Raw genomic sequence first — 24742 nt, 5'->3', positions numbered from 1 at the left:
CATAAGAATTTCTAGAGGTGCCAATAATTGGGTCCAATGTGTATTTGAGAAAAATATTTATTTCATAATATTTCCCCCCATTTTAAATTGTTATTATCCAATGAAAGGTTAGATTTTTGTGAATTGTTTTTAATAAAAGATACAAAGGATTAACAATGCAGATTAATTTTCACAGCCTCCTTTGATCATATTTACCAAGGGTGCCAATATTTTTGGCCATGACTGTATGTGTGTGTATTGTGTATATTTATTATGTATATATAAATACATATATTTGTTTCTTAAATATACATGCATGTGTGTGTATTTACATATACATAATAAATATACACAGTACACACACATATATTGTGTAAACAAAAACTTTTATTTTGGATGATATATATATATATATATATATATATATATATATATATATATATATATATATATATATATATATATATAACACACACACAGTGAATGAATGAATGATGCATTTATATAGCGCTTTATTGTGTATTGCTGTACACCCAAAGCGCTTTACAATCATGTGGGGGGGTCTCTGGAAAGTGCTGCTGGAAAGTTGTGAACCCTTTAGAATTTTCTAGATTTCTGCATAAATATGACCCAAAACAATCAGATTTTCGCACGAGTCCTGAAATTAGACAAAGAGAACCCAATCAAACAAATGTGACAAAAATATTTTCTTTGTCATTTGTTTATTCAGGAAAATGATCCAATTGTGCATATCTGTGAGTGGCAAAAGTATGTGAATCTCTTGGATTAGTATAGTTAATTTAAAGGTGAAATTAGAGTCCATCTGTGCAGAGGTGTTTTCAGCCAGTACATGACTGGGTTAAATACAACCCAGCGCTGGGTAAAATATGGACGAACCCAGCAGTTGTGTTGTTTAGACCCAGCGGTTGGGTTACTGCGTAGAAGGTTGGGTTAACCAATTTAACCCAACTGTTAGTTGAAAACAACCCAGCATGTGTTCTGTCCAATATTTACCCAGCACTGGGTTGTATTTAACACAGCATTTGTTTTGTTTTTTTAGAGTGTACCAGCAATTTCTAAAGGAAAACGGCAGGACCTCTGTTTAGGAACAGAGTCTCAAGAACGTGGGTCATGCAGCAAGACAACAACCCCAAGCACACAAGTCATTCTACCAAAGAATGGTTAAAGATGAACAAAGTTAATGTTTTGGAATGGCTGAGTCAAAGTCCAGACCTTAATCCAATTAAAATGTCGTGGAAGGACCTAAGCAAGCAGTTCATAGGAGGAAACCCACCAACATCACAGAGTTTAAGTGGTTCTGCACTAAAGAATGGGCTAAACCTCCTACGTATTATTGTGCAGGTCTGATCAGCATTTACAAGAAACTTTACCTTCAGTTACTGCAGCAAAAGGGGGTCACACCAGATACTGAAAGCAAAGATTCATATACTTTTTCAATACACAGATATGTAACACTGGATCTTTTTTTTCAATAAATAAATGACAAAAAAAATATTTTTCTCTCACTTGTTAGATTCGGTTCTCTTTTTCTACTTTCAGGACTTATATGAAAATCTTATGATGTTTTGGGTCATAGTTATGCAGAAATATAGAAAATTCTAAAGGGTTCACAAACTTTCAAGCAGCACTGTATACATACAGTGCCTTGCGAAAGTATTCATTCCCCTTTATTTTTTTTATGTTGCTGCCTTATGTTAAACTGCTTTAAATTACTTTTTTCCACATCAATCTACACTCCATACACTATAATGGTAAAGCAAAAAAAAAAAAAAAAAAGGTTTTTAACATCTTTGCAAATTTATTAAAAAATAAAAAACTCCATTGCATAAGTAATCCATTGCATACCCTTATCTGGGACAGTTGGAATTTATCTCAGGAGCATTCATATTGCTTGTAGGTGTTACTAGACTTTGAGTGAAGGTAACCTGTGGCAAATTCAATTGAATGGGTATGATTTGGAAAAGCACACGTCTTAATAAAAGGTCCAACAGCTGATAATGCATATCAGAGCAAAAATCAAGCCCTGGGGTCAAAAGAACAGTTTGTAGAACTCAGAAACAGGTTTGCGTCAAGCCACACATATGGGGAAGAATTCCAAAAATAATTCTGCTTCATTGAAGGGTCACAGAAGCATGTAGTCTCTGTTACCCTTAATGGAAGAAGTTTGAAAAAATCAGGATTCTTCTTAGAGCTGGTCTTCTGGCCAAACTGAGCAATTGATGGAGAAGAGCTTTGGTTAGAGTGGTGACGAAGAACCTGATGGTCACTCTAGTTGAGCTCCATGATCATATGTGGAGATAGGAGAAATCTACAGAAGGACAAACATCACTGCAACACTCCACCGATCTGGGCTTTGTGGCGGTGTGGCCAAACTCAATCCTCTCCTCAGTGAAGACAAAAGAAAACACACTTGGAATTTACAAAAAAGCACCTAAAGGACCCTCAGACTCTGAGAAGCAAGAATCTCTGGTCTGATGAACCTCAGTTCTAAGCATCATGTTTGAAGGAAACCAGCTCTGCTCATCTGCAGAGTACCATCCCAAAAGTAAACTGTGCTGGTAGCAACCTCATGATATGGGGCTGTTTTTCAGCAGCAGGGACTGAGGGACTCATCAGAATAGAAGAAAAGCTCAATGCACCAAAATATTGAGAGAGCCTTAATGAAAACCCAGTCCAGAGCATTCAGAACCTCAGACTGGGCAGAAGGTTTACCTTCCAACAGGACAGTGACCCTAAGCACACAGCAAGAGTGGCTTATACACAACGCTGTGAATGCCTTTGAGTGGCCCAGCCATAGCCTGGATTGAACCCAATCAAATATTTCTGGAGAAACCTGAAAATGTGCGTGAGGCCCATCCAACCTGAAAGAGCTTGAGAGGTGAAGAGGTGAGGAGACAAATGGCAGATAATTGCCAAATGTTGATGAGCAAAGCTTGTCACATCAAACAAAAAAGACTTGAGGCTGTAAAGGTACTTCAGCTAAATATTTAGTTAAGGGTATGAATACTTATGCAATGTACGTAATTTAGTTTTTTATTTTTAATAAATTTACAAAGTTGTGACTTCTGTTTTTGCTTTGTCAATAGGGTGTATAGAGTGTAGATTGATGTGGGGGAAAAAAGTAATTTAAAGGCCGAGAGCGCTCAATGCGCTGCAACTTCAGAAAACGCATGCAAATAGAAAAAGCACCAGCAAATCAAGAAATCTTTAATTTGATAGCAGGTGCTGCAAATGCTCACAATACAACCAAATAAAGAGAAACACTGCAAATGCTCACAACACAACCAAATAAAGAATTTTATTTGCAGCTCGTTTCTTTGGTTGTGTTGTGAGCATTTGCAGCGCGTGTTGTCAAATTGATTAAGTTGTTTTCTTAATTTGCAGGTGTTTTTTTTTCTATTTGAAGTGCGTTGAGCTCTCTCGGTCACCGTAAGTTTGACATTAGGCAGCAACATAAAATGTGAAAAAAATTAAGTGGTATGAATACTTTCGCAAGGCACTGTATATGTGTGTATATATACACTCACCGACCATTTTATTAGGTACACCTGTTCAATTGCTTGGTAACACAAATTGGTAATCAGCCAATCACATGGCAGCAACTCAATGCATTTAGGCATCTAGATGTGGTGAAGACGACTTGCTGAAGTTCAAACCGAGCATCAGAATGGGGAAGAAAGGGGATTTAAGTGACTTTGAACGTGGAATGGTTGTTGGTGCCAGACGGGCTGGTCTGAGTATTTCAAAAACTGCTGATCTACTGGGATTTTCACGCACAACCATCTCTAGGGTTTACAGAGAGTGGTCTGAAAAAGAGAAAATATCCAGTGAGCGGCAGTTGTGTGGACGAAAATGCCTTGATGTCAGAGGAGAATGGGCAGACTGGTTAGAGATGATAGAAAGGCAACAGTAACTCCAATGACCACTCGTTACAACCAAGGTATGCAGAATACCATCTCCGAACGCACAACATGTCGAACCCTGAAGCAGATGGGCTACAGCAGCAGAAGACCACACCGGGTGCCGCTTCTGTTAGCTAAGAACAGGAAATGGAGGCTACAATTCGCACAGGCTCACCAAAATTGGACAATAGAAGATTGGAAAAACGTTGCCTGGTCTGATCAGTCTCAATTTCTACTGCGACATTCAGATGGTAGGGTCAGAATTTGGCGTACAGAACATGAAAGCATGGATCCGTCCTGCCTTTTCTCAACGGTTCAGGCTGGTGGTGGTGGTGTAATGATGTGGGGGATATTTTCTTGGCACACTTTGGGCCCCTTGGTACCAATTGAACATCGTTTAAACGCCACAGCCTACCTGAGTATTGTTGCTGACCATGTCCATCCCTTTATGACTACAGTGTACTCTGATGGCTGCTTCCAGCAGGATAATGCACCATGTCACAAAGCTCAAATCATCTCAGACTGATTTCTTGAACATGACAATGAGTTCACTTTACTCAAATACCTCCACAGTCACCAGATCTCAATCCAATAGAGCACCTTTGGGATGTGGTGGAACGGGAGATTCGCATCACGTATGTGCAGCCGACAAATCTGCAGCAACTGCGTGATGCTATCATGTCAATATGGACCAAAATCTCTCAGGAATGTTTCCAATACCTTGTTGAATCTATGCCACGAAGAATTAAGGCAGTATTGGAACAGTAAAGACAAAATTGCTCTGTTGGCTGTGGAGTCAACGACATTGTCGTTTTGTCTCATATTCATCTTTTAATCATATTTGTAAATGTCTTGACTCCACAGCAAACAGAGCAATTTTGTCTTTACTGTTCCAATTCCTTTGGAGGGCACTGTGTGTGTGTGTGTATAAGGTTTTGATCCACTTCAAATGTTGACTAGTGTGTATATATATATATATATATATATATGTATATGTATATGTATATATGTATATGTATATATGTATATATATGTGTGTATATGTATGTATATACAGTGGGTACGGAAAGTATTCAGACCCTCTTAAATTTTTCACTCTTTGTTATATTGCAGCCATTTGCTAAAATCATTTAAGTTCATTTTTTTCCTCATTAATGTACACACAGCACCCCATATTGACAGAAAAACAGAATTGTTGACGTTTTTGAAGATTTATTAAAAAAGAAAAACTGAAATATCACATGGTCCTAAGTATTCAGACCCTTTCCTGTGACACTCATATATGTAACTCAGGTGCTGTCCATTTCTTCGGATCATCCTTGAGATGGTTCTACACCTTCATTTGAGTCCAGTTGTGTTTGATTTATACTGACTGGACTTGATTAAGAAAGCCACACACCTGTCTATATAAGACCTTACAGCTCACAGTGCATGTCAGAGCAAATGAGAATCATGAGGTCAAAGGAACTGCCTGAAGAGCTCAGAGACAGAATTGTGGCAAGGCACAGATCAGGCCAAAGTTACAAAAAAAAATCTGCTGTACTTAAGGTTCCTAAGAGCACAGTGGCCTCCATAATCCTTAAATGGATGACGTTTGGGACGACCAGAACCCTTCTTAGAGCTGGCCGTCCGGCCAAACTGAGCTATCGGGGGAGAAGAGCCTTGGTGAGAGAGGTAAAGAAGAACCCAAAGATCACTGTGGCTGATCTCCAGAGATGCAGTCGGGAGATGGGAGAAAGTTGTAGAAAGTCAACCATCACGGCAGCCCTCCACCAGTCGGGGCTTTATGGCAGAGTGGCCCGACGGAAGCCTCTCCTCAGTGCAAGACACAAAAAAACACCTGAAGGACCACAAGATGGTGAGAAATAAGATTCTCTGGTCTGATGAGACCAAGATAGAACTTTTTGGCCTTAATTCTAAGCGGTATGTGTGGAGAAAACCAGGCACTGCTCATCACCTGTCCAATACAGTCCCAACAGTGAAGCATGGTGGTGGCAGCATCAAGCTGTGGGGGTGTTTTTCAGCTGCAGGGACAGGACGACTGGTTGCAATCGAAGGAAAGATGAATGCGGCCAAGTACAGGGATATCCTGGACGAAAACCTTCTCCAGAGTGCTCAGGACCTCAGACTGGGCCGAAGGTTTACCTTCCAACAAGACAATGACCCCAAGCACACAGCTAAAATAACGAAGGAGTGGCTTCACAACAACTCCGTGACTGTTCTTGAATGGCCCAGCCAGAGCCCTGACTTAAACCCAATTGAGCATCTCCGGAGAGACCTAAAAATGGCTGTCCACCAATGTTTACCATCCAACCTGACAGAACTGGAGAGGATCTGCAAGGAGAAATGGCAGAGGATCCCCAAATCCTGGTGGGAAAAACTTGTTGCATCTTTACCAAAAAGACTCATGGCTGTATTCAATCAAAAGGGTGCTTCTACTAAATACTGAGCAAAGGGTCTGAATACTTAGGACCATGTGATATTTCAGTTTTTCTTTTTTAATAAATCTCCAAAAATGTCAACAATTCTGTGTTTTTCTGTCAATATGGGGTGCTGTGTGTACATTAATGAGGAAAAAAAATGAACTTAAATGATTTTATCAAATGGCTGCAATATAACAAAGAGTGAAAATTTAAGGGGGTCTGAATACTTTCCGTACCCACTGTATATATGTATATATGTATGTGTGTGTATATGTATGTATGAAGAGTTCGGATGCATAAGACACTACGTAGTCTGACATTTTCATCTTTTAGGTTCAGTAATTTTTCTCTGTCAATGTATAGATCCTTTTCTATGCAATTACAGTAACTATACATAATTATAGGAGCCTGAAAACAATGCTAATTTTAGAAGAAAATTTCAGATAACACTCAGATGCTTTTGCATCTGAACTCCTCATATATATATATATATATATATATATATATATATATATATATATATATATATATATATATATATATATATATATATATATATATATATATATATATATATGACTTGATTATAAGTGATTGTGCATAGAAAAGATGTGGTTGTAACCTTATCAGTCATCTTTTCTTCTACTTTTTATTCAGTATTTTACTTGTATATCCAGCTATGAGGTTTATGTTATTCTTTGAAATGTAGTATGTGTTAGTGTCTGAGCGTGTAAGTGTGAATGTCTGTGAGCCCAAATGTTTGTGAGGGTGATTATGACCCTGGGTTGACTGGGGTTATTATGTGCGTAGGTGACAGTGGGATAGATCCCTGTTCTCAGAAACAGGATTGGTTTGTGGCGTTTGAGGTTTATTATTAGCTTGTGTGGTTGCTGTGTTTACCTCGGCCAAATCACAGGGAAGCCCCCCAAAGCATGACAGGGCTCACTGCCAGCAACCTGTTCCAAAATGCCACAGAGACAACAGGAATGTTTGGAGCTTCAGCCGGTGTCATCCAGTCTGAATCCATCTCCACCCCACAGCAGAGCCACTGGCTTTGTCAGGATCAGGTATGAAGTTTGAGTTATTGTCAGGGTTGGGCTTAAAGATTTTGAGACTCCCATTCAAGAGATTTAAAAGGAAATAATTCAGTTTTACGGTCTTCAAATCATTGTTTGTTTATCCATCGTTATAATGCCACTCCCATTCCTTCTCAAGACCAAGATGAGTGACTTGAGTGCATTAAGAGAGTAACACTCAAGTTCTGTGCGTTCTCTCTGGAACCAGGCCACTTTCCCAGAGTGCCTCTTAAAAACTGACAGCAGTGCTTATAAATGTGGGAAACTATTTTGGAAAGGGTATGTGGATGAGCGAATTCTATAAACCAGAATTACGAGGTAGAAGATCAGAAACAGAGCTGTGGGAGTTGATTTTTCTTCTCTAGACTGTCTTATATGGCTTGACCCCTGAATGTCTGTGCATGAAGTCCACCTTCAGAATCACACAGAAATCTTTGCACAGCCATGAATCTCCAATCATTCATTAAGTTATCCACATCCAATGACCCTTGCATGTTTGTTTATTCAGTATTTTTGATCATTGATTATGCATATGTAGGACTCTGCTACATTTAACACCAAATAAATCCATTCTACAGATTTATTTAGCAGATTTGGCACATAAATTGAAAGCAAAATGTTTACTTGTTGATAAACCAACAAATTAGCTTCTATTGTAGTTAATGTAGCTCCTATGTTGAATTATGTAGCTCTTTTAGTCAAGCTTTGTGGTGTTGATAGCAATAGATATGAAGACATATTGTTCACATCAAAAATAAACGACGTATTGCACTGGAGGATTTACAGAATTGGGCGCCTTGTACAATAATGAGGGTATTTCTTGAACACGTCTGATAGAACTGTGTTGCTCAAACTTATCTTTGTTGTTGGATCAAAGCCTTGCAAATGAATACAAATGGGTTTCTCTCTCATATATGACCATCCAAGTTTCTTGTGCAAAGTGTTTGTTGGCAGATGCATTTATAATGAGGTCATGTAGAGTTTTGCATTTCATCTACAATCAACATGTCCTTCGCTGGAGAAACTCGGGGGAATTACTTTTTTCTTCCATGCTGGCCTTGAGCTTGGCTCCCATGTTCAAGTAATGATCTTGGCCTTTAAAAAAACAGGTTGGAGTGGCACAGAGGAACCGATTTTTACAACATTATTAAAAGCCAGATCTGTGAGGATTCTCATGATACTCTTTACCCTTTTTTACAGTAGTCTGGCATTCAGCCTGCAGAGTTTTTGGCTTGCAGCCACAAATTAAATAGAAAATAATGTTTGAAAACTTGGAGGTGGTCTTTATAAGGAGAGACTGTCCATTCATTAGCACAGTGTGGCAGTTTGGTTGAATACAGTGATAAAATTTGATAAAATCAAACTGTGAAAGTGGCATAGTGGGCCAAACATATAGTTCTTTGCAGTCTAGGGAGCAGTTTGTAAAAATAGCATATGTGACCAAGCACGTCAGTGCTCAGCCAGGCCTACGTGCTCATGATACATGGACGCATGTGAACAATAATGTGGTATGATCCCTCTCCCTTGTTATATGTCGGATTAAATTAGAGCTATGCAGTGAAATATGTTTGGTGCAGTATAAAAATTAAGATTTCAATAAAGGTCAGCGGTTCAGCTTGATCCAGAAACTACAGTCAGTTAAAGGGACAGTTCACCCAGAAATGCAAATTCTGTCATCAGCCACCCTCATGTTGTTTCAAACTGGTATCTGTTTCTTTCTTCTGTTGAACCAATGTTCTTCAAAATATCTTCTTTTGTGTTTAACAGAAGAAAGAAATTCATACTAGTTTGGAACAACATGAGGGTGGCTGATGACAAATTTTTCAGTTTTGGGTGAACTATTCTTTTAAATACTTCTGAATCCATCACTGCACACTAGAGCATTGAACTTAAAGGAATAGTTCAGTACAAGTTAAATAGACCATTCACTCAAAAATGTAAATTCTGTCATCATTTACTCACCCTCATCTCGTTCCAAACTTATGACACTTTTTTTTTTATATATATGGCATGTCACAACATTAAACACTCTGGCTTTCACTGCATTGACAAAAAACAGCGCAGAGATATTTTTCAAAATAGTCATACAGGTTTGGAATGACATGAGGTTGAGTAAATGATGACAGAATTAGCATTTTTGAGTGAACGTCTCTTTAAATTGTATTGAACCTGGAACATTCTTCTATCCAGATTGCTACAAATGATCCATAAGTCATTTTTGAGCTTCCTAAATAACTAGAAATGCAACTGGAAACCTTGTGCATTTAGGTCATGACCCAAATATTTTGATTTCCTAAAAAAATCTTTGGCCAGAGGGTTAAAAAGTCAGTGAGGTAGAGCAGCAGCAGCTTTTGGAAAGAAGCTGTCAGGGCCGACTCGCAGCTGGAGTTTAGACGAGGCTCAAACTAGAGACGTCCAAAAGAAATATACAGACGTGGATAGTTCACTGTACTTTTTATACAGTCTGTGTCTGTTTTCTGAGCAGACTGAACTGAACTGCTGATGCAGCTCCTAATATGCCAGTCTCTTCTAGACTTATTTTTTTAATGAGATGTCCTTGTTCACAGAGGTAGCAACTGCTGTCCACCTGCCTCCAGCAGTTGGGCTCTGATTACTGTATTAGACGTGTCTCAGTCAAATCATGATGCTCCTTTGGAAATTATAATCTGAGATTTGTTTTAATTTAGAGAAGTTTTCAGATAATTAAATATATATAATTTAAAAGAAGTTTTCAGATGTGTGCTGCTTAAGGGATAAAATCCAGTTTTCCACTGCACATTAATTGAGGGGTCTGGCATCTTATTCCTCCCCACAGCATTGCATAATATATAATTATTATTTTATTTTTTTTACAGGCAACAGAGGGGCTGTTAATAAACGAGAAGTTTTCCCCAACTCCAAATGCTCACCATGTTCCACAGTTATCTTGTCTTTTGTGTATTAGGCAAGAGATTGGTACAAACACAGAGTCTCTCTGCAAATCTGTTTTGAGAACTCTGGACTCAAGTGCTCTTCTTCTCTGGGACCCTAATGAGTCATAATGACCCACTAAATTAAACAAGTATTAGATTTGTGGACTGTGTGTGTGTCATTCAGTATTTCCTGCCACAGTTCAGCATAAAGACAAGTTTAGCTCACAGTACTGCCATCTGTGTAGTTTGGTGTACCTTTCAGAAGATATTTTACATTTTGACCCCTTTGAATTAAGCATCTTCATAGCTGTTTTTCCTGACTCACTGAGCCGTTTCTCTTCAGTGGCGATGTTTTAATGGTTCTGACATATATGTCCATGTGCAAAAGACTATGAATTCATAATTTGAAAAATATACAAAATGCCATACTTTTCCATTAAACATGTTATAAAACTAGGTTGTAACAGTTTTTTTCTCCCCTTCTTGCTTCAAACCTGATCTGTCTGTTGTTGGCACCATCACTATAATTAGGTTTGGCAAACATTAAATGTTTGCAATTGGGACATTGTGAGTGGAAAATCTGACTGCTTTTGTCCTCCTTAAATGATGCCATTGTGATTTTATTAAATTTGATTTTAACTCGTGGCAAACACTGGCGAAAGTCACAACTGGTCCAGCCAGCTGGAAAACAATACTAGATGCAGAGCTCCTCAAAAACACATAAAAAGAGACGCGTCACCTAAAAATGTTAGGCGTTCAGAGACACACATCTAATGTGCTATGGGGAGATTTTACCATTTAGATATTTCATTATTGTTGTTTTTATAATATAATATAATATAATATAATATAATGAAAAACATCAAACACATTTAAAATAATAATAATAAAATGTTTTTGATATTTATAAGAAAATATAAATTAATACAGTATTAATACAAAATATAATAAACGAATAAACTTGAATATAAATTTATTCTAAAACAATACATATCAACAATACTTTATTATTAGTAGTAGTATTATTTTAAAATATCAAAAACATAATACATTTTTATATTTATTTATTTTTGTTGTACATTAACATTTTAGGGCTGTCGCGATTTGTCGATTTTAGTCGACTATTCGATGTTTAAAAATCGTCGACTTCATTTTGCTCGTGTGGACTAACCGGCAAATTACCGGAAGAGGAGCATTTCACTGTCGAGAATCATAAAACATTATTAAACTGTTTTCCAAGGCTGCATGATATATTAAACCCATTTTAAAAAATAATTAAGCCTAATTGTGAATTCACAAACGCTATGATTTAATTAAATAATTATATGCGATGCAGTTCTAATACAGTATGCTCTTTAATTATTTCCATTCGTGTAGTTAAGCACGTGCGTCACAGGGGCTCTGTTCACAGTAGCTCCACAGAAACTGTTATCATTTACATGTGGAGCGTCTCAAACTCATCTCTGCATGTTGTTGTGAGTTTGGGTTTATTATAACCTTCATCTGAGAACGCAACGTGCGCCATTTCATCAGATTTGTAAGGTAAATCATTTATAAATCTACAGAAACACAGGAGAATAAATCGCGATTTCAAAATAAAAGCCCAAACCCTCTGAGTTTACAGTAGGGATCCTCAAATCTGGCCAGCTCCTGCAGAGTTTAGCTCAGTGGTGTAGTGGTGCCTGGAGAAGTGGGTATACTCTTAATTTATGCCCCCAGTTTTTTTTTGTTTTTTTTTAAGCAGCTCTGCAAAGGATGAACTACCTGTGTCAAAAACAGTGACATGTAAAATAGTCTTGCATATTTAGTTCACTCCAAAATGGGCCAGTAATATTTGCACTCTGTTACTTAACTACTTCTGCTTGAGTAAGGATCATTATGAAAATAATATTATCCACAGAAGAGGTGCAGATTTTGCAATTAAAATAAATGTATAAATAGACTGCAGCAACTGACATTTTGTCAGAATCTCTAGTAAATTACATGCTATTTTGTTTAGTTGTCTGTTCAGAATTGTGATCCCTATTTGAAACAAACAAAAAATCATGATTCTCAATCATTTAAGAAGTTAGAAATATAATAACTTTTTTTGTCTAATTGGCTGGTTTTATTATTGATTATTATTGCTTATTTATTATTACCACTTGCTTTTAATTGGCTGAGAAATCAAATACACTGCTGGACAATAACCAATAATTTAATATTTTTCCAGAGTTTTCCTAATGAGTTTTATGATTTGTTTAGCCTAATATATAACTTTTTGTTTTTATTTTTGTTTTTTTTATCACAAAATAAGGCAGAAGTTATATTTTATTGCCTAGTACTGTATCTATTGCCAAGTGTAATAAATGCTATCGATTAGCACTGCATTATTCAGAATCAGATGCTTTTTTTATTGGCAGCGGCTATTTGCACTAAGTGTAAATAGCGATAGATTCTATTTACACTGTTAAAATAGCAAGATGTTCTGCTATTTATACTACTTATTGCAAATAGTGGCAATTATCTGCACCTCAGTATTGTAGTACATTATAAAACAGTACGCAATAATAACGTACTGAGTGTAAATGTAATCTTAATTCAAATTTATTAAATGGATGCCACCTTATTGGGACAATAAAGCCCTCCCTACACCTACCCTAACCCTACCCGATACTTTATTTTCAACTTTTTGATTATTTCCTTCATTTTTATTGAAAATAAATGCCTTTCTGATGCGATATGAGATTTGAAAAGGAGAAAAAATGTTTGGCAAAAGGTGGGCGCGAACTCGGGTCGATCGCGTCAATAAGCATGCGCCTTACCATCTACGCCACTGAAACTGATGTGGAATTAACTTCTTTTTTTATTCTTGACTAACTCAATCACACGTTCGGAGTTAGTGTAAATAGTCTTTGCCAACAAGATGGGCTATTTGCACTTAGTGTAAATAGACACTCCGTTTTTGATTACCTGTAGATGACTTGGAAAAACACACACAAACCATAATGTCACAATCATGCGTTTACTGTCTTCACGTTTCTTTTAATTCAGCTTAGCTACAGTAGAGATGGCTTTGGCCACAGCGATAGCTGGATTCTTACACGTCGTGACTCGTAAGTTACTTCTATGAGGCCGTTTCAGGGATATCCGGCTTCGAGTATAAATGAAACATACACTGCATAAGTGTGTTTACGTCTCATTCCTGACCGCATCACTGTCTTTACTGGATGTTTTTAGAGAATATTTGCGCATATTCACATGCGATTGGATTAGTTACTCATATGCTGGACTGTCGTGATTTGGCTAATGCAGGACACTACTGAATGGTGCGCATCAGAGGAGATTTAGAAGTGGGTATACGGAATGCCGACTGATAAAGAAGTGGGTATACGCCGTATACCTGCGTATACCCTCCACTACACCACTGGTTTAGCTCTAACCCTAATCAAACACACCTGAGCATTGCTAATCAGAGTCTTCAAGATCATTAGAAAATCACAGGTAGGGGAGTTTGATCAGGGTTGGAGCTAAACTCTGCAGCTGATTGGCCCTCCAGGGAAAGATTTGAGGAACCCTGGGGCACGTTCAGGCTCACACCGGTGTCCAACAGTTTTGTTCCTGGTTGAACGACATGTTTCCTGGAAACATGCAACGGGGTTTGAGATATGTTGTCTCTTGTTTGGTGGGTGTGTCAGAAATGTCAGGCCAATCAGCATCAACGTGTATAGAAACCATGCAGTATTAAAGATACAGCTTGCACAATGGGTCCAAGTGAAGTCATTAATATGTGTCTGCTGCAGCTCAGTATGGGCAACAACTGAAGATATTAGAAGACATGTTTGTCGTAAGAGTTTTATAGTAACATAGCATATCAACACGATGATGATGAATTTATAAGTATATATATATAATCACAAGAGCAAGTATATTGTTTGCACGTTTATTTACATTAAAGGCAAAATAACTGAAATAATAAGAGCACAAGTATAGATCAGGAACGTCTTTAAGTCTGTCTAAATGTGTAGTAATTGCAATGTCTTCTGGTCCATATCCTTTCCTCAGGAAGGTGTGATAGACACTGATTAATGTAACATAAAAATACTATACATATATATTTTGCTATTGTATTGTGGAGTGACACTTTCATAAACTTTTCTATGCTCCTCTGATTATATAATGATAAATATTACAATATCATAGCACAACAACAGTGATCAGCAATAATAATAAGCCTAATACTCGCAATAAAAATAATAAGGTCATATAGATCATAACACAGTCTCGGAGGTAAGAAGTGGATTATCCTTCACTTGAAATTTCTTGTCATCCTGAAATGTTGGATCACAATAATTAGGAACCACAGTTCCCACAAATCCCTTCACTCGATTGGGATGTTTTCTTTTATTCAAGGGCAGTGACTGTAACATCGAGCGTATTTTTGCAGTATTAAAAATTTATTTATACCGATTTCATCAGGCTCTGAAAATTCTTCAAAAAGAACACGGAGTGATCTTCTCAGCTGCCATAGTTGCAACACTTGCGTCATCAGAACAGGGTGTTCAACGCATCATCGTTTAATAAACGTTTTGCACCGTTTTTTCGGGGCTGAAAGCAGCCCTGGTTTACACGTTTTGATGTCCACAGATTCATTTAATTACAGTGGCTATAGCATTTCTGTCCTAAAGAAGTGGCCAAAGATTAAGTGGACATTTGAATTAAATGGTGCTTGGTCAATATTAAATAGTAATGTGTAAAAACAATCGTCAGGCCGTCGGCGCCTCCTGCAGGCCTTTGTTGTTATGCGTAATCTACATTAGCTCTATTGTTTATAATACATTATACATTTTAACAGTTTTGTTCAATAAAACCATATGGTTTCTTGCTTCTGATACTTTATTTGAACTAATTATTATTGCCTCATTGCTATTATATATGGGTGGTGATGGCGCAGTGGATAAGACACATGCCTTTGGTGTGAGAGACCCGGGTTCGAATCCACTGTGAGACACCAATGTGTCCCTGAGCAAGACACTTAACCCCTAGTTGCTCCAGAGGCGTGCGACCTCTGACATATATAGCAATTGTAAGTCGCTTTGGATAAAAGCGTCAGCTAAATGAATAAATGTAAATGTATTATATGTGTATTTTAAGTCATTTTAAAGGCTATTGTTCACTTACATCTATTTTTACTACCAGAAAATAATTATTATAATTATAGGGCCCTATGAATTCTGTATTATTTCCAAATCCAGTTTGTTTCCATTTAAATTTTTCTATACTCCGTTTTAATGGTTAGACAAAATTTTATTAATCAAAAAGCCTGTCTAATTAATTGAGTTTTGCAGTTTTATCTTTACCAAATTCTATTTTCCATTATTTTCTGGATTATAATTTAATGGTTCCATTAAATTATAATAATCTAAAAAAGCATCTCCAATTAATTGATTTTATTATAAAAAAAAAGGAAACAAATTAGTTTTTTTCTTGTTTTTCTTTTCAGAAATACTGCACATTTACATTTTTCTCCTAAATAAGTTCTGGTAAATAATATTTCTGGTAAATACTCCTTTAAAAAGTGTTTTATGATTATAATTACATTTTTAGTAGACTAGAGCACGTGGATGTGTTGTCATTCTTGCACTATAATACTGAACTTTGATTTCAGTGATTTGGACTATGAGGACACTTGCTTCTTGCACTCTCTTGCACTTTACTTTTGCTTTTAAAAAAAAGGATTTCATAGAAATTTGGATTTCATTTGGTTTAATAAAATATAGTTTAATAAAACATTCTTAAGTAAAATTGTTGATTTTTTGTGGAAAATTAATCGTTTAGATTAATCGATTAATGGATAAATTAGTCGATAGATTAGATTAATCGAAATAAAAATAGTTGTTAGTGGCAGCCTGTAACATTTATTATCAAATTTTATCAATTCTAAGCTTATTTCTAAGCAAACTCAAACATTGATGACTTTGTGTCAGTTCCTTGACAGCACTTGTTCGTGCTAACAACCTCTCAAATGACATCACTTCCCATCACTTCTTTCAGATGTGAGTGCTTCAGATTGTTTGTACCGTGGTAAAGGTCAAGGTCTGACCTGACGTCCACAAGCTGTCAGGTGCCTCCTTACTGAATAAAGCGAGCTGCCCTCGCTTGCCAACAGATAGTGGATTTTGTGGATGAAGCCTGTTGGACGGGGATGAGAGAGAACGCTGAGAATAGATCCGTGGCCCCAGTGCGCTGCGAGCGGTCTGGAATCCCAATTCCCAATGGAGATTCTGTACATGACTGGAGGATCACCCACACAGCTGCCAGAACCACGCACACACACACACACACACACACACACACTAGTACGCTTCGCCACCTACTTAGAGCCCTGAGGAGCACACCTAACACACATGTGCAGACACACATTGAGCGCATATGTGGCATCTCACCCGTTCACATGTGATCTCATGTACATCTGTCTGAATGACTAAATGTTATTTAGCTAGGAACTTCATTCAGATCATTGCTTCCTTTAAAACATGTATTCAAGAGGTTAATCATGTCTTTATTTAATACATTATCTAAAACCTTTTCCATGTACTTCGCTCTGACCTTCCTGTCACCGGCCCCATTCTATTTCTGTTTATCCAAAGTGTAACGCTGGACAGGCGTTTGGACGAGAGCACAGTAATACCTCTGAGATCAAAGTGGTTTGTGGTATGACGCTAACATGGAGTAATTTATAGATTCGATCTGTGTCAGTTGCGCTGTTCCGCTCCGCTAAAATCACGCACTTACTCTCGTACTCTCAGAGGGCAACCATGTCAGCACGTCCTTGTAACCTCAGATTTATGGTTAAAGTCATCTAGCTTCTCCTCATTCCCTGGCCTGACCTTCGCACTATTGTTGTGTGATGTAGGCCCCTATGTGATTGTTTTTGTCATTTAAAGCTTTCTGAACATGGACAGAAACACTAAATATTTGGTGTAAATGTACGGCTTTAATTGGTGATGTGTCTTTGGGGAAATTAGTGGCTGAATGTGATAGAGACGGGGAACAGACACTTGGTACACTGGAGCATGGCGTGCTCAGACAGCTGAAGCAGTCTCTCATCTCTGCACCTGCTCTGTTCTCCCTTGCGTCCTCCCTCAGAGAGAAAGAAAACGAGAGAGATAGAAACCACCAGCACCTGCTGTGTGAAAAATATGACTCGTAAAGAAGCCTGGGTTGAAAGAAAAAAAAAATAATTTAAGATATAATTTAAAAAAAAAAATGTAAATATATATTTGCATTTTATAATTTATTTCTTAATTAATGTAAAATATGACAAAGAGGTCTGCATTGACTTAAATTATTTCATATATATATTCATTATTATACATACAGTCATGGCCAGAAATATTGGCACCCTTGCAATTGTGTCAGAAAATGCAACCCTTCTCTCAGAAAATTGTTGCAGTTGCAAATGTTTTGGTATTCACATGTTTATTTATTTATTTATTTTTTGCATTGGAACAACACACAAAAAAAACAGAAGAAAAGTCAAATCTGATACAATTCCACAATTGCACTGGACAAAATTATTGTCCCCCTTAACTTAATATTTGGTAGCACCCCCTTTGGAAAAAATAACTGAAATCAGTCGCTTCCTGTAACCATGAATGAGTTTCTTTCACCTCTCTACTGGAATTTTGGACCACTCTTCTTTTGCAAACTGCTCCAGGTCATTCAGATTTGAAGGATGCCTTCTCCCAAATGCTGTTTTGAGATCTCGCCACAGGTGTTCTATGGGATTCAGATCTGGATTCATTGCTGGCCATTTCAGAACTCTCCAGCGCTTTGTTTGTAACCATTTCTGAGTGCTTTTTGAAGTGTGTTTCGGGTCATTGTCCTGCTGGAAGACCCATGACCTCTGGTGGAGACGCAGCTTTCTGACACTGGAAACTATGTTGCCCCCCCAAATTCTTTGGTAATCATCAGATTTCATGATACCGTTCACACAGTCAAGGCATCCAGTGCTAGACGCAGCAAAAGCAACCCCAAAACATCTTTGAACCTCCACCATGTTTGACTGTAGGGACTGTGTTCTTTTCTTTGAAGGCCTCATTTCTTTTTTGTAAACAGTGCCATGATATCCTTTACCAAAAAGCTCTACTTTTGTCTCATCTGTCCACAGTACGTTCTCCCAGAAGGATTGTGGTTTTGTCACATAAGTTTTGGCAAACTCCAGTCTTGCGTTTTTTATGTCAGCAGTGGTGTCCTCCTGGGTCTCCTACCATAGCATGCCTTTTCATTCAGATGGCAACAGATAGTGCGAGCTGAAACCATTATACCCTGTGTCTGCAGATCAGCAGAAGCATCATGCTTGAAAAGCAATCATTTTTTACAAATTTGACAAGGTGCCAATAATTTTGTCCAGTCCATTTTTGAGTTCTGTGTGAAATTTTTATCAAGTTTGACTTTTCTTCTCTGTTTTTTTTTCTGTGTGTGTTGTTGTAGTGCAAACAAAAACAATAAGCACATGGATACCAAAACATTTGCAATTGGAACAATTTTCTGAGAGAAGTGTTGCATTTTCTGACAGAATTTCAAGGGTGCCGATATTATTGGCCATGACTGTATATTGTCTATATTTTTTATTTATTTAATTAATATATAATAATAATAATTTAAGTAATATTTAATTAAATGTAAAAGAAAATGTTTTGTCCCAGGCTCTGACAAGAAGGGTTGAACTGAAAGGTCTGCAGGAGAAGGATAGACCCTTTTCACAAACTTTGAGAACGTGTTTCAATGGTCATCAGAATCGTAAATTAATGAATCCTGCAGTTTTTAATATTTTCATTTTTTTAAAACATTTGAAATTCTTCTCTCTTCTGACTGCCATTATCAATCTCTGTCTATATTTTCTTCTTTTTGAAAGTCGTGAAAACATTCTTGTAGAGTTCTTCTTTTACTGTTTGAGCTAATGGAAATTCAAAAAATATATTTGATGTGGTCTCCTGTTCACCGCTATAGAAGTTTACCCAACCATGACGACTTCCACTTCTGCGAAACCCAGAAATGTGAAAAGACTCCACTAAAAACCTTAAACAACCAAACAATCTAATGGATGGATCATTTTTCAAGACTTAAAGCATCCACACATGAACTACAGCTGGTACTTTTAGAAAAGATGTCATTGATGTTAACTGCTTTGACTTGATATTTTCTTTCTTTCGTTCAGAGTTACTGGAGACAAAAACCATACGGCCCTTCAGTTTCTCCTTCAACACCAGCGACTACAGAATCCTGCATATGGACCAAGACCAAGGCCGGCTCTACCTGGGCAGCCGTGAATATCTGGTCTCTCTAGACATGCAAAATGTCAATAAAGAACCACTTATTGTAAGACGCTATACAGTTATTTTAATCCTTTTCTTATAATGTAAGAAATGTGTAAAACGTTGTGTGGATTTTGAGTTAATTTAAGTGTTCATTTACTGTAAATGAACCCAGACCATTCCAATTTTATGGTAGTTCAGTGGTACTTTTGCTACTTTTTTTAGTGATTATGGTGTAGTGTTTTAAATAAGGTTTGTGTGTTTTCAGATTCACTGGCCAGCAACAGCACAAAGAAAAGGGGAGTGTAAATTAACTGGCAAAGGTGGACAGGTACACTTTAACAGTCTATTTTGTTTCAATATTGAATCATTTTGGCAAAGAAATAGATTTATTGCTAAAATTCCTTGTTTTTTCTCATTTGTGTATGTTCTCAGGGAGAGTGTGCTAACTTTGTGCGTCTGATTGAGCCGTGGAACAGGACTCACCTGTACACCTGCGGCACAGGAGCTTATAAACCCATCTGCACCTTCATCAACAGAGGCTGGAGAGCTGAGGTACACACATAATGTTTGCAGTACTGCAGTGTTAATGTTGTGGATGAATTTAGAAGACAATCATTTTTCCATTTCATCAGCAATAACAAAGAGGGTCAATACAAAAACACTTTTTAGATAATTTTATTTAGTTTGATGCGTTTTTTTAATATTTTGAGTAATTTGGTTAATATTTGATCTTTTTTATACATTTAAAAACTCATTTTATAATTACTAATAAGTTGTGTGTGTGATTGTGTGTAGGAATACCTGTTCCGGCTGGTTCCTGGTTATGTGGACTCTGGAAAAGGAAAGTCTCCTTACGATCCCCGCCAAGAGAACGCAGCAGCTTTGATAAGTGAGACTCTCTCTTTCTCCTGCTCTCTTGTTTCTCTCATAGTAAATGCATGCAGTCAAGCTCCAAAAAGCACAAATGAGATTTTGAAGTCATTTGAAGCCATCAATTTCTTTCAAAGAAATAATCTTTATAGAGTAAAACTTGTGCGATTGTTTAGATCTATAAATTCAAATGTTTTATCTATGAAGTTGCTATTTTTTTTAAATATTTAACTAGTGACCTTGATCGACTGGAGTGCTGGAAATTCCTTGGTCAGAAGTGTGGGAACTATTCTGTTAAGCACTTAGTTGTATGAGAGACTTCAAACAGCATAAATGGGCCAGTAGTATAAATTTAGGCAGTCTTCATTCATCATGATCTCTTTCTCTCCACATTACACTCATTCTACCCTCTTCAGATGGGAACCTGTATGCTGGGGTACATGTGGACTTTATGGGTACAGATCCAGCCATCTTCAGAACCTTGGGAGACCGTCCCGCTGTCAGAACCGAGCAGTATGACTCCCGATGGCTGAATGGTATGAAATAAGCAGAAGAGTGAAGTGATTAAAATGAAAAGACAGACCTGTGACAAATATTATCCTTTTTATCTCTTTGCAAAAATGAATAAATGGCTGCCCACTGCTCCGGTTGTGTGTTAACGGTGTGTGTGTGTGTGTTCACTTGTGTGTGTGTGCTCTTAGGATGGGTTAAATGCAGAGCACAAATTCTGAGTATGGGTAACCATACTTGGCCACATGTCATGTCACTTTCACTTTCTTTTTCACTTTCAAATCCCTTTATTTCTCCATCAGAGCCTGTGTTTATAAAAATCCAGAAGATTCCAGACAGTGCAGAGAAGAATGATGATAAGCTTTACTTCTTCTTCCGGGAGAAGAGTTTAGATGCTTCGGGGGGCAGTGCTCCGAGCGTCCTCGCAAGAGTAGGCCGAGTTTGTCTGGTGAGAAAATCCAGATGCTAGACACAAGACTTGACTTCTTAAGCCACACTCTGACTTAATAATCAATTTTTAAGCATGATGGTTTTTGTCATGCAAATCATTGTAATTCAGATGAACCCACGGTTTGTTTAAAGTCTAATCTTTTTTTCTGTTTGTGTGCGTTCCCTTTTAGAATGATGATGGAGGTCAGAGGTCATTGGTGAATAAGTGGACAACGTTCCTCAAAGCACGACTGGTCTGTTCTGTGATTGGTGCAGATGGTGTTGAGACTTACTTTGATGAACTGAGTATGGCATATGTTTTTCTCTTCAACATGATCATAACATGTTCTTAATCTGCTCTCTGTCTGTCTTTGATGCCTGATGTCTGTTTGTTTTGAAGGGGATGTTTTCATACAGAGGACCCATGATGAACGGAACCCCATTGTGTATGCTGTGTTCTCCACAGCTGGGTGAGAAAACCTCTCATACACGGATCGAAAATCTAAAACTTTTGTAGTCAGAATGAAATTGAAACTTTATTCGGCAAGGACACATTAAATTGAACAAAAGTGAAAAGTAAAGAGATTTATGTTACAAAAAAGGCTATTTCAAACAAATGCTGTAATTTGAACTTTCTATTCATCCACGAATCCTGGAAAAAAGGAACATGTTTCCACAAAAATATTAAGCAGCACAACTGTTTTCAACATTAATAATAATATTTCCTGAGCGCCAAATAAGCATATTAAAATGGTTTCTGAAGACTGGAGTAATGTCTACTAAAAAATATTAATGATTTACTCTGTTTTCAATCAAATAAATATAGCCTTGGTAGGCATGAGACACTTTTTCCGTAACAATTAAAAAAATCTTCCTAAACCCAAAATAAGAATTCTTTCATTATATACTGGCCTTCACTTTTGACTTCCTTTCATAAAAGAATATATTTAGCTTTTTCCCCTCAAAAATGTATTTTCCCATTTAATGTATGGAGATTAATATCATTTTGAATATTACCCTTGAATATCATTTAGAAAACTTAGTGCAAAAGGCAACTAAAATTACTTTTCTGTCCCTTTAAAGCTTGACGGTCAAATGTTTGTTTGGTTTTATGGAAAATAGCCTTTGACAACGTTATTTCATTGTGAAGCAATAAATATTACTACTAAAAGTAATTCAGCAAAATCAATAAAATGAGCAAGGTAACAAATAGACAGTGAAAAAAGAGTTTTAATGTATCTAACTGATTATTTAGCTTTGAAATTCCTGTGTTGAGTGTAACATCTCTATTCCTTCATATCAGTGTTTATATTGATTGTCTTTTGTTAAATGAGTTATGATGCCAATGCTGTTTCTCTGTTTTCCTCTCTAGCTCTGTGTTTAAAGGCTCTGCCGTGTGTGTGTACTCAATGGCAGACATCAGAAATGTCTTCAATGGACCCTTCTCTCACAAACATGGTCACAACTACCAGTGGACACCTTATACTGGCAAAATCCCTTACCCTCGCCCAGGGACTGTGCGTATTGCTTATGAAATCCTGTTTGGTACCTTATGAATTTTTTGTTGATATTCTATTTTGCTCTTTCTGCATATTTTTACTGCTCAGTGTCCTGGAGGAACCTTCACCCCTGATCTCCACACCACTAAAGCCTTCTCTGATGAGGCTGTAAACTTTGTACGCGGCCATCCGCTGATGTATCAACCTATATATCCAATACACAAGCGCCCACTGGTGGTCAGGACTGGAGTTGACTACCGTTTCACCACTATTGCTGTGGACCTGGTGGATGCTGTGGATGGAAGATACGAGGTGCTCTTCCTGGGCACAGGTTAGACATTTCTTATGGTATAGCTTTCTGTTTCGTTACATGCAGGATGATTTCTTTCTGAAGTTTTATGAAGAAGGTGTAGCGTTTAATGAGAAGGTGTAGCACTGCAACATGAACCAGCTTATAAAACATGGGCAATCTGATAGGTTTACTCATGCTTCATCTTGAACTTTAGATCGTGGAACAGTCCAGAAGGTGATTGTCTTACCAAAAGACATCAGCACAACAGAAGAGCTCATTTTGGAAGAGGTTGAGGTTTTTAAGGTACAAAAGTACAGATTTTTGTTGAATTTTTGCTATTGGGTATGAATTACCCTAAAATACCATAATGCATGATTTTGAATGTTTTGAAATTTCTCCCTCTATTTTTTTCAGACTCCAGCTGCGGTCAAAACTCTGAAGATTTCTTCTAAAAGGGTAAATATAGTTGTAGTAAAATCATTATTTTAGTATCATTTGATATATATTATAGTTAAGTTTGAATTGGGTTTTATTTTTATAAATTATATTTAGTAAATTGTTGTCCTTTTTATTAGCCTTTTATTAGGTATTTTAATATACAGTCATGGCCAAAAATATCGACACCCTTGGTAATATGATCAAAGAAGGCTGTGAAAATTCATCTGCATTGTTAATCCTTTTGATCTTTTTTCTGAAGAAAAAAAAATTCACAAAAATCTAACCTTTCATTAGATAATAAGAATTTAAAAAGGGGGGAAATATCATTATGAAATAAATGTTTTTCTCAAATACACATTGGACACAATTATTGGCACCCCTAGAAATTCTTATGAGTAAAATATCTCTGAAGTATATTCCCATTGAGCACTCCAGGGTGATTATGAACATGAAATTATCCAGCCATGGCTTCCTGTTTCACAGAAATATAAATAGGAGGGAAAACAAATTTCTTTAATCATTCATCACAATGAGAAAAACCAAAGAATATATTTCTGATGTGCAGCAAAGGTTAATTGAGCTTCTCAAATTAGTGAAGTGGCTTTAAGAAAAGAGCTAGAGCAGTGAAAATTCCCATTTCCACCATCAGGGAAATAATTAAGCATTTCCAATCAACATTCAACAGAAAATGTTACGAAAATGCCTGGAAGAAGACTTGTGTCTATATCGTCCTAATGCACGGTGAGGAGGAGAATTTGAGTGGCTAAAGACTCTCCAAGGACCATAGCTGGAGAATTGTAGAAAATAGTTGAGTCTTGGGGTCAGAAAACCTTTTAAAAAATGGTTAAACAGCACCTACATCACCACATGTTGTTTGGGAGGGTTTCAAGAAAAATTCTCCTTTCTCATCCAAAAACAAACTCCAGCATATTCAGTTATCAGACACGACTGGAGCTTCAAATGGGACTGGCTTGTATGGTGAGATGAAACAAAAAAATTAGCTTTTCAGCAGCAAACACTCAAGATGGGTTTGGTGAGCACAGGGATAAAAAGTACCCCATGTGTATAATGAAATATACTGCTGTATTT

At 37.1% G+C, this 24742-nt stretch overlaps 1 protein-coding gene across 2 annotated transcripts in view; it reads left to right on the top strand.

The window, feature by feature from the left end:
* Positions 1 to 24742, top strand: part of LOC306849638 (semaphorin-3F-like) — a 52496-nt gene that overhangs the window by 21533 nt on the left and 6221 nt on the right. For both annotated transcript variants that reach the window (XM_079384815.1, XM_079384814.1), the window contains exons 3-14: positions 19516 to 19676; positions 19881 to 19943; positions 20048 to 20167; positions 20411 to 20504; positions 20902 to 21021; positions 21298 to 21443; positions 21616 to 21730; positions 21825 to 21894; positions 22797 to 22941; positions 23032 to 23254; positions 23430 to 23518; positions 23630 to 23671. In XM_079384815.1, the coding sequence (XP_079240941.1) occupies positions 19516 to 19676; positions 19881 to 19943; positions 20048 to 20167; positions 20411 to 20504; positions 20902 to 21021; positions 21298 to 21443; positions 21616 to 21730; positions 21825 to 21894; positions 22797 to 22941; positions 23032 to 23254; positions 23430 to 23518; positions 23630 to 23671 (1388 nt within the window). The remainder of the gene's footprint in view (positions 1 to 19515; positions 19677 to 19880; positions 19944 to 20047; positions 20168 to 20410; positions 20505 to 20901; positions 21022 to 21297; positions 21444 to 21615; positions 21731 to 21824; positions 21895 to 22796; positions 22942 to 23031; positions 23255 to 23429; positions 23519 to 23629; positions 23672 to 24742) is intronic.

Source organism: Barbus barbus (assembly GCF_936440315.1).
Source record: "Barbus barbus genome assembly, chromosome: 29".
Classification (NCBI taxonomy): domain Eukaryota; kingdom Metazoa; phylum Chordata; class Actinopteri; order Cypriniformes; family Cyprinidae; genus Barbus; species Barbus barbus.
Note: the sequence above shows the minus strand (reverse complement) of the source record. Positions and strands in the feature narration are given on the sequence as shown.